The following is an 11,538-nucleotide window of genomic DNA, read 5'->3' on the forward strand; positions in this document are numbered from 1 at the left end:
ACTCTGGCTTCCACATTGAAGTTTCTTGTCAGAAAGTCATAAAAGCGATCACATGAGCCTAGGACATTGCAACCATCATAAAGGCATGCCACTTACCAAGTGGCTGGATTTTGATCATATGACTAGGGGGATGTTGCAGCAGTCTTGTGAAAAATGGTTATAAGTCTTTTTCAGTGCCATTGTAATTTGGGACATCACTAAACGAAGTCAAGGACTACCTGCACTTCATACAAATGAAAAACTATTATATGTTTTCTCCTAAGATAACCTTTTTGAGGAGGCTTATTCCAGATAGAAGTTTTAGATGAACATGAATACACATCCTGTCAGTCTTGCACATATTTGCTACAAATTGCTTGCTCTGCATGTTGTCAATTCAGAATTATATCAATTGTTGGCAGGCACTGAACTTTGGGGAAATACTGTATTAATATCAGATGCTGAGAAGTAGCTTTTATTTGGTACTGAAGAATAGATTCACCTTTCTTCCCAAGAATGAATTTGCCTTGACATGTTGTAGCTGATAGGTGACGGGTGGGAAGAAAATATCACTAAAAGGATATTAGAATAACAGATAATTGTTCTGTTTCTTTTTTGATCTAATGACCTCAATTATCATAGATATTAGGCTCGTTATAGCCCGTTTGCAAAGACAAGGAGGTTGTCTGTGTAGAAAATGGTTGTAACTGCATAGAATTTTCAAATATTGCACATCGAGATTATTTTGGCATGTTTGAAAGTGATCCATCAGGTCATGTTATGCATGTAGTTTTTGCCAGTGTTGGCAAAGATGCAGTTTGAATTAATCAGCCCATCAGCCCATGCAGATGCTGCCAATAAGAATGTAGACACAACTATATATTAACTGTTATATTTACAAAGAGAAATATTGTTTTACTTCTCAAATAGTTTTGAAATAGAAAAGTTAAGTTAGATTTATTAAGTGTTAATGCAGTTATATAAGAGCCAGTTTAGTGCAGTGGTTCAGGCTGGAAATCAGGAGACTGTGAGTTCTAGTTCCCCTTTAGGCATAAAGCCAGCTGGGTGACCTTAGACTGGTCACTCTCTTTCAGTTTTAGGAAGGAGGCAATGACAAACCACTTCTGAAAAATGTCTATGGAGATTCTCAGTCATCCAGGTCATGGTTGTCCCAAAGGTGCTTTTTTTCAAGAGGCAACTGGACTTGTTTTTCTTTGAAGAAGTTTCTCTTCTCATCCAGAGCTGAAGAAGCTTCTTGGATGAGAAATGAAACATCCTCAGAGAAAAACAAGAAAATCCAGTTGCCTCTTGAAAAAAGCATCTCTGGGACGCTTCTGAAAAAACTTGCCAAGAAATCTAGAGGAACTTGTCCTTGCAATCACTTAGAATTAAACTTAGAGAATTAGACATGATTGAACGGAAGACATTTTTTAAAATTATTATAATGTATATGTTGCTTAAACTAGCAAGAGCCAAATTAGATAAAATACATAATTAACTGATTGCTGTCTTTTTTGGATAAAATGTTCTTAAATTTAGATTTTTCCTTCCTTTCAATTAAACAAATAGTTGTATATTTACCAGTATGTTCTGTATATAGATAATACTTGGAAATTTGCTCCTTTAATATTATTTCTTTTGTTCTCAGAGGCTGTCTGGTCAAGGCTATTGCTTTTCAGCCTCTCTGCCTCCCCTCCTAGCTGCTGCCGCCATTGAAGCTCTCAATATCATGCAAGAAAATCCAGGTAATTTTTCTAGAATTTAATAATTTTAGAGAATCAAGTTACATTTAGAAAAGTACATGAACTGAGAGTTTTCAGAATGATGTCTATATTTCATACACACAAACTTATATTCACTTATGTCTATGTTAATTGCAGTGAGGAATGCATAATGTTGTAACAGAGTTTGCATGTTTACATAAAAAAGACTTTCTAGCACTTTAACTGACTTTAAGAAATGTTCAAAGAGCTTCATTTCATGCACTGCACCATAGAAGAGAGAAGAACAGTGATATTTGAAAAATACAATTATGTCCTCCACTCGATAATTTGCCAAGATTAAATATACCCAAATACTTTGTCTTTCTTCATAGAGGTTAATTTTTAGTTCTATGAACATCTGCATCACCCTGTCTTTGAACCTGGACCATTTTCTCTAACTCCTTATTAAAATGTGGTACTCAAACTCTTCACAATAGTCAGAGTGTTACCCATCTTTGTTAAATAGAACTCCAGATTGTCTCAGCATTTTGGAACTCAAACTCATGTTTCCAGAAATAAGAACTCCCCTGTGAAAGTCACTTATGTGACCTGTTATTGATCTGTCATACAGACCCAGTCTTATATTTTTTTGAACCCTGAAATAAGCACTTGGCCTTATTGCCATGCGTTCAAAAGCCCAATTGGGCTTATTATCAGGGGATGTCTTATTTTGGGAGAAACAGGGTAGTCCTTGATTTACAACCACAATTGAGCCAAAATTGAGCACAAAATTTCTGTTGCTAAGTGAGACATTTGTTAAGTGAGTTTTGCTCCATTTTACGACCCTTCTTGCCACAATTGTTAAGTGGATCACTGAAGTTAAGTTAGTAACATGGTTGTTAAGTGAATCTGGCTTCCCCATTGACATTATTTGTCAGAAGGTTGCAAAAGGGGATTACATGACCCCAGAACACTGTAACTATCATAAATATGAGTCAGTCGCCAAGCGTCTTGAATTTTGATCACATGACCATGGGGATGCCGTAACGGTTGTTAAATGTAAAAAACAGTCATAAGTTACTTTTTCCAGTACTATTGTAACTTCATACTGTCACTAAACAAACTGTTGTAAACCGAGGACTACCTGTATTCATTCCCTTTCTGGTCCTCTTTCCATAGGCCGAAAGGATGGATGAGATATGACCTGCACACACATACCCAGAGTATTGAATTTATTTCTATAATTTGTAAAGTTTGATTTTAAAAAATGCAATTGCATTTTTTTCCAAATGTATCAGCCAGGAGAGATCATTTTTCCCCAGATTTGATAATGTCTTGGGAATTGTTCTCATGTGTCTTTAATTCTTGCTCTTGGCAGATATCACCCTTCACACATAAATGGGTCTGACTAGTTTTCTCTCAATTCTTCTTACCCAAACAGTGTTTATATAGGGCCCAGTTGGCATCCTTTCTTCCTTTTTAAAGATTCTATTTTCATGTTGAAGTCCTGTCTCTCTAGTACAGGGGCATCAAACTCACATCATCACAGCGTTGTCATGTGACCTATCACAACTTTCCCCCCCCTTCGCTAAACCTGGAGGGGTGCTCAGCGCATGATGCATCTAGCCTGCAGGCCGCAAGTTTGACACTCTTGCTCTAGTACAATAGGCACCAATCCTATCATTATATTATCATCATCGCATCCCAAGCACTCCTTGTTTGCCAAAATAATGATTTTAAAAAGTTCAGCTTTCAGATCTAAAAGATTTGCAGCACTAAGTGTAGTCTCAGCTGCACAATGGATAGAAGAGCTTTAGAGGATTCACTGCCATCAGTATTTTATATCTATGCTTAACTTTCAGATTTGTTAAAGAAAGGCATCCTATGAAACGAAATTGGCTAGGAAATGATTTTGGAACTATAGTTAAAAAACCAAACCACTATGCTCAAAGTGATTTTTTAAAAAATCAAATCCAGCATTAGAATCTATGACAAAAGTCCTTCGGGAGTAGGGCGGTATACAAATCAAATAAAACCTAAAACCTAAAACCTAAAAAGTTGAAATATTGTACATAAAATTAATAACATTAAAAACTCTTAGGATGGCATCATACAAAATTAGGTGTTGTGGCTATTATTAAATGAATATGGGGGAAATGAGAATGGAATGGAAGATGTGCAGTTAAAAGGTACATAGAGAGACCATTTTTCCTTTGAAACTACAAACCACTCTCTTCCTGCAAGCAACTAGAAGGAGAAAATGCTTGATTCTAGAGCAAGAACAGAGAATGTCTAAGATGAGGGTCACATTTGGTCTTTAAGCCTTAAACTGGAAGTCATATTCCAAAAATAGTTGGCATGGATAGAACAAAACTAAATTTTATTTTACTTTTAGCTTATATTTAAAGTAATTAAATTTATAAAGTCATTCATCTTACGGAAAGCAACTCTGGGAAGTGCACAACAATCAGATAAAAACAACAGAAACAAAACTTTAAAATATAAAAAAACCATACTAATAAATATCATAACCGTGGAAGAGGGAAAACAAAAATGTCTCCCTCAACAGCAGAGCCATCTAAACAAGTCATAGTACAGAGGGCTTTTCAGAATATCCAAAGGGATGGGGCTGATCTCATTTCAGAGGGACGAATGTTCCATAGGGCAGACGCAAGGGCAGAAAAGAGATGTAATGGTATATTTTCTCTTGTGACTTTGGAAAGGTAAAAGACAGAAAGAATGGACAAATTGCAATGCAGTCTTAAATAGCTATTTAAATTGGTATGTCATGCTTAACTAATTAAACTGATATTCAAGGATTTTTTTTTTGTTTATTTTTTGTTTAGGCATTTTTCAGGTTTTAAGACAAAAATGTAAGCAAATATACAAAGCTTTACAAGGGTAAGTAAATTCATTGTCATCTTATTTAAAACTTGAAAGAGAAAAATGACTTTTAAAGAGATTACAATAAAGGAAACATTTATTGTTTTTACCTCTATATTTAAGCTATTTTAGTGTAAACAACTGCTTTTTACTATAGCTATAGCGGTGTAGTTTTTAAAAAAACTCAAAAATATTTTGAGTTGAAAACAGTTTACTGTAGGATAGGAACAACACCCGTAATATTTTTTTTTGCTCCCAATTCTGTTTGAAATCATACCTGGAAGGATGTTCTCATGATTTTTATGGGATAGTGGAGCTCTCCCCTCAGATATATGTTCCACCATATCCTATTAAATGGCCATATCCTCCATCTTCCCAAATATCCTCTTATCTTCATTTTCCCCTTTCCTGTTTCTCATCAGCCACTGATGTTCCAGCCTGATAGAACTTATCATCTTAGCTTCACCTCACTTCCCAATAGCTTTTTCTTTTGTGCTATCCTGCCTCTTCTCAGTTACCAAAATACTCTTGGCTTTTCTCACTTTTACTTTTCTCCAGACACTTCTTCCTGGAATTAAGGGGGTTGCAGTTTATATCCAAAACAACACACTCCTGCTTTGTTTCACATCCAGACTAAATATGCATGTTCCAGCATTAACCACCCACAAAACTAGCTGTACCATGCACAGAACAATCTGGGCATAAATCATTTGGCATATCTCTATTTTAACCCCAATTTTTTGATACATTTTTTGTCTCACGTATGTTTTCATTGCGTAAAAATCCACAGTGTGGATTTCCACTGTGTTCCTTTACAACCGTGTTTCTCAAACATTTTGGCCTCAAGACTCCTTTCTTAAATTTCTTAAAAGTGATCGAGGATTTATGTGGATTACATCTATCGATCTATACTGTATTAGAAATTAAAACTGAGAAACGATAAAATATGTATTTATTTGACTTCTTGACAGGCTCTTAGGGATTTCCTGGGTTTCCAGACCACACTTTGAGAACTGCTGCATTAGAATATGATCAGCTTGCTTATAAAAAGCTAACTGCTGTTCTCTCACGCACTCTAATTGATTGACCTTTTGTCTGAAAGGGCCTGTGTCTGTCTTTGCTTTGCTTATTCTTTTCTGACGAGATGTGTACTTGAGTCAGATGACAGTTTATTTTAAGTAACTGACGAAAGTAACATAGAAATCAACTTGAGGTTTGTATAGCAGCCTCTAGAAATTCAGACTATGTTTATTACAGAGTGTTGTTTGGCCAAAACCTGAAAATGTCAAAGTTTTGATTTGGCTGAGGTTCAAAGGTGTCTTCTCACATTACTCCAGCTGTTCCTTTTACAACCATTATTTTAGTTTCTGAAATATTTTAACAGACTGTTTTGTTAGAAATGTCTGACTGAATTCAACAATATGCATGCTGCCGAGAATAGTATATTGATTTCATAATTTTCATCTTGCTGTGTACTGGTAACTCTGGCCCATGATAAAATATGGTCTTGTTTGTTAGTAATTAAGCATATGTGTTATTTTAATTCTGGACCTGTTGTTTTCTCATTATCAAAAAATAATCACATCTATTGAACCAAGTAGCAATTTGGAAAGGTTTATAATTTCTATAATTTCCAACAGCACTCCATTGGGATTATAACTTCCTATATTATTACAAACTGATCTCTTGATTACATACTTATTATGAGCTCCTTGGATTCCATGCTGCTATTGAATTATTCTTCTTTATATAGTATACTTTTATATACTATTGTAATATGTAAACAATCAAGAAATTTACCTTCTATAAAAATCTGAATAATAAAATATATTTTAGGCTCAAAATTGCCTAAATTTTAGATAATATTACCATGCTTACATTGTGATTTTACATTACAGTCTTAATGTAGATGCTGGTTCTCTCTTGATAATGGCTTTCTATTAATAAATAGCTCTCATAACAAATGACTGCTATATTGAAAAATCGCAATAAATATACATTGGTAGCTTGTTTTATTCTGTTGTCTTTGGAAATAAAATTTTCTACAGGTATCCCAGCCCCTTTCTAAAATATTGTGCTCAAGTCTCTTCATGCAAACCTTTGCATTGACTTTATATAATCCATTTAAGACGTTGTCCACTTGCTCTCAATTTTGATTTCATTGATTTAATTCAGTTAATTAGATTAGCAGTTCTGTGTTGGCAATGCTTTTGTGAATAATTGGTAGCAGTAAAAATACATTTTAGAAAATGCCTTTTTTTCTGCTCATCTTAGCTTAGAAGCATATTTTTGGCATATACAACTCTTAAATGGTCCAGTGAGGTCAAGGCTTTCAACTTGTCTGTCTTAAGCTAGAGCAATAGCTTGTATAGCAGTGGGAGAAGAGATAACTGCAGGAACAATGCCTAATTATACTGCTTCATGGAGCATGTCCAAAAGTAGCATGGTATGCCCCTTAGAATAACTAGAATTAGATGGTATCCTAGGAAAATTACCATTCATCTAATCTAGGAATGTTTTCCTTTTGACGCTTAACAAGTACATGTAGAAAAATACTGATACAGCTAACTTGAACAGGAACAGAAAAGTAGATCAGGCAGGCTAGATAGAATAACTGTTCATGGTTATCTGTAGCTAACACTAACAACCTGCTTTATTACATGCTGTTTGTTTCTACTCTTATGGAAGATTGTGGGTAGTGATCTTAGTGATCAGGTCATCTGCCTTGAGGTGAAGTGTGGACTTGATTATGTAATTCCTGCTTTGCAGCCTTGCACGAAACCAAGCAGTGTGCTATATTCAGTTCACTGTAACAGCAAAAATTTTAACAAAAAAAAAAACCCCAAGTTTTTTTCAGTTATATTTATAATCCTGTGTTTGATTTAATGTGGTTGCTTTTTGTAGGATTCCTGGTCTACGACTAGTTGGACAGTCGTTTTCCCCAGCATTACATCTCCAATTAGAAGAAAGTACTGGATCTCGAGAAAGTGACATGAGGCTACTGAAAAAAATTGTAGAATATGTAAGATTTCTTTAAAAAATGTTGAATCCTTCAAAACTGAACTTGAGCAGGAAACATGATCCAATAGTTTTGTGCTTTGTCATGAGTCTTAAACTAAGGTTCATCTGTCTTCAATTACTGCTAGTATATTTACAAAGAGAGGACAACAAACCAAGATTATGTCAACATTGCTTTGTTTCACAATACTGGTTTGTTTCAATAAACTTCACATTATATTGCCAGTATTTCATAATAAAAACGTTAATGGGCATTTCATATACTTAGTTGGATAACTGGTTCTATGTCTTTTTTCCAGTGTATGAACAGAGGTATTGCTTTAACTCAGGCTCGCTATTTGGAAAAAGAAGAAAAATATCTTCCTCCACCCAGGTTAGTAACTACTTCATTCTATTAAAATAAAATTTTTCAAGTCCAGTTACATGGTATAGTTGTGGCAGATTGTACTGGAATTTATACAGTTTAAATATTTCTACTATGTTTCTAGATTGCCATTAAATATAAGACAATTACAGGGTTCTTTTTTTATTCACTGGCTGAACAATGGAATGTAAAAATAAGAAACAAGATTTTTTATTTGAAGCTCCCTCAAACTTGATGGAATCATGAAATGTGTTAAGCTATGGTTGATACTGAGTCACTCCATTAGCCAATCACAGTATTATCTATTTCAAGTAGCAGTCCTTTACAGATTGACTGTCCCGTTTATGTATATTTTTATTTAATCCATTTTTAAATCTACCTTTCTCCCAATAGAAACAGACAAAGCAATTAGCACAGTCCAGTGAATATAGTAACAGTTACAACAATTTGCATTATTATAATTACAAGTAAAATATCTACAAAGTGTACAAATAAAACAAACCCATCCAATCTAACAAAGAATCATAAAGTTGGAAGGTCTTCTAGTCCAACCCCCTGCCCAAGGCAAGGTTCTTTATACCATCTCAGACAAATGATTATCCAATCTTTAAATGTCAATATCTATAACAATACAAAAACACAAATTATTAAAAGAGAGAAATCTTAAACTGGAAATAGAACCTCTATGGAGGAAACAATCTACATTCTTAGGCTAGAGTCTCTTGTTTGTTGCTACTCCATGCCTGTCAAACTCGCGGCCCCATGGGCCAGATGTGTCACACGCTGGCCATGCCCACCGCCGATTTAGCGAAGGGGGAAAAACTCATGATATATCACGTGATGACAAAGTTTGACACCGCGAGTTTGACAGCCCTGCCTTAGAAAGTCTTGATAGAATTAAGATAGTCTTAAGGATTGATTTTAAAAGACGTGCAGATTTGCATGAGTTTGAGGGTACAGACAAATATAATCTCTCAAATAACTTGTGGGGCTTGGAAAATAACCACATTGTTGATTGCATTAGGAAAAAAATCAGTAGCCATTACAATTGATGTAATAAATCTAATTACAGCTTTTAACTACATTTAATATGTACAGGTCTAATTATACTAATCTGTTGATATTGTAAAGCTATTTTTTTAAAAAACTGAACAGCAAATAGATGTCAATTGACTGTTTTTGTCCCTTCCAGCATAAGGGTGGTAGTGACGGTTGAACAAACAGAGCAGGAATTGGACAAAGCTGCCTCCCTTATCAGAGAAGCTGCAGAATCTATACTACACTGAGGTTGGATTGCTTCGATTTCTGTCTCACACAACACTAGGATGCTGGTGTTTTCACAGTGTGATGACTTGCACTTCAGAGATTTAAATTATTTGGATTATCATCTGATGGAACTGAAACTTGGACTTTATCGGGTCATTTCACACACAAAAACAGATATACAAATACTGGAACACTGAACATACACTATATAAAACTTTAGCTCTATTTTTAGATTGTTTAAATTGGGGATCATTGTTACGCTGATATTTCACTTGAGCAAGATGATGTCTCCGTTCTCAAAAGTCTTTCTTTCCCTAGTTTTCTAAATGCATAACAATTTTTTTTGAAATAAGTTAAAGTACATGAAAAAAGGATATGAAAGTTTACAGAATACTCTTAATTTAATCATTCTTAGTAAAATATACTGTTTTGAACATTTTTCAAAAACAAAACAAAACACAACCTGTTGTCAAAATAGATACTTAACATGATATTATGGGATCCTATGGAATTAAGTATTTAAGGAGCTTTTATTACCCTTGTATGTGAATTTTTGTTTAGATCATTCCACTTCTCAATTTCTTGAAAACATTAGCTTTTTAACAATCTTTGTTGAATTTAAATTGCATATCTCTTCATTCCAGTACCATTATGAGTTGCCATTTACCTTTATTTACCATGTACTTAACTTTTACACCAGTGCCCCAACTACTGATAATGTGCAGTCATTTAAAGCCATAATATGGACATAAAGTTACCTATTTACACTTCAGGTGGAGTGTGAGTTTGTATATTAAAAGAGTTTTATACAAGGTTGATGTCTTCATGAAATACAGTTTGAGCCGGTGTTTGGCAGCAAGAATAAAAATAGGGCACAAAGAGAATACAACAGTAATTTGGTAGGTGCTTTAATCACTGGATAAATTAGTTTAGTAAAGGTATCTATGTTATATATACTTACTGCTAAAAATTTTAACCAATTAGAAATTTGTACATGTCATTGCATGGAGTTCATATCATCTGTACTAAAGTATTTCCAAACTTCATACCTAGAATGTAATTGCTTGAGATCACAAAGTTTTTGGCATAGATTTGCAAGAGATTACAGTAAAACAACAGTCAGATATACCGAAGAAATTACAATATGCCAATATTCTTGTAACCTTCAAGGTAGCTGAGATGTTGTGATATATGTAATGTGAATTGCCACAAGTAGGGTTCCAAAGTCATGATTAAGACTATGTTTAAGATTTTCTAATATGTCCAGGTTGGATTCTTTACCCTTGTGCCTTCTTTGGTTGCTGCTAAATGGATTCCAGTGCTATATTTGGACATATTTTTTTAATAAAAGCATATATTTGATCCAGTATTTCAGTTATTTCTGAAGTCTTTGTTACGTTGTACCCAATTGTGTGCATCAATTACAAGAATTGTTTCTGATTTAAAAAAATAGCTGAATCTGATTTGGAGCACTTTCTGCCACAAATTTAAGTATCCTTTTGACAGTTATTTTAAATCAATAATTGAACTATTGGTTTCAATTTTGTTACCTAATTAGATGATATTGTCAAACTTCCTCTTCCACATTGTCCCCCCAACCCAGCAGATAAATATCAATATATGTGGTAATTGAACCCCAACTCCTATTATCTTCAATAAGCTAATTAAGTTGCAAAGATAAATAATTACAGTACCAAGCGTTCTTCAGATTTGAACCAATTTAACAAATATTAAGACAAATTTATGATATGCAAATTGAATGGACCAAATCAGAACTTTATGATATGCAAATCTAATATACTAAAATGGACCTCCTCCAGGCATTATTTGGCAATATAGAACATGAGAAGAATTAATTTTTATGTATCACACTTCAGTGTGCAGCACCTGATTTGGTGTTTCTAGTATCTCTTAAGCCACTAGTATATTACCTGCATATATTGTCTGGAAATATTTGCACTATAAACCATTGTTTAAAGGTGAAAGTTACAGAATAGTATGGGAGCATAATCTGAGACTGCAATTAGAACCAACCCTAATAGTCTTTATTGTGACACAAAAAAAATCATCTGCCTCAATCCAGCTCAGGGAAATCAAACATGTTATATCAATAGTACTTAGATTTATGAATCTGAATTGCATTAATCAGCCTTCTGGGAAGGGTGATGAAGGGTTTTAATAAAAGAAACAATAATGTTTTATGTGATAGAATGGAATGAAATAGAATACACACCTGAGGGGAAAGGGTTGTTGAAATACTAAAAATTGTAAAGGAAATCCTCCAAAGCCATTAAGAAGAAAACACTACAGTGCTAAGGAAAAAAG

At 34.2% G+C, this 11,538-nt stretch overlaps 1 protein-coding gene across 1 annotated transcript in view; it reads left to right on the forward strand.

The window, feature by feature from the left end:
* Positions 1 to 10,582, forward strand: part of SPTLC1 (serine palmitoyltransferase long chain base subunit 1) — a 32,857-nt gene extending 22,275 nt beyond the window's left edge. Inside the window, exons 11-15 of the mRNA XM_060690584.2 lie at positions 1,628 to 1,724; positions 4,529 to 4,583; positions 7,470 to 7,587; positions 7,883 to 7,956; positions 9,140 to 10,582. Of these exons, the coding sequence (XP_060546567.1) occupies positions 1,628 to 1,724; positions 4,529 to 4,583; positions 7,470 to 7,587; positions 7,883 to 7,956; positions 9,140 to 9,233 (438 nt within the window). The 3' untranslated portion in view covers positions 9,234 to 10,582. The remainder of the gene's footprint in view (positions 1 to 1,627; positions 1,725 to 4,528; positions 4,584 to 7,469; positions 7,588 to 7,882; positions 7,957 to 9,139) is intronic.
* Positions 10,583 to 11,538: the final 956 nt, after the last annotated feature.

This window comes from Pantherophis guttatus, chromosome 2 (genome assembly GCF_059756535.1).
Source record: "Pantherophis guttatus breed Tessera chromosome 2, ASM5975653v1, whole genome shotgun sequence".
NCBI lineage: Eukaryota > Metazoa > Chordata > Lepidosauria > Squamata > Colubridae > Pantherophis > Pantherophis guttatus.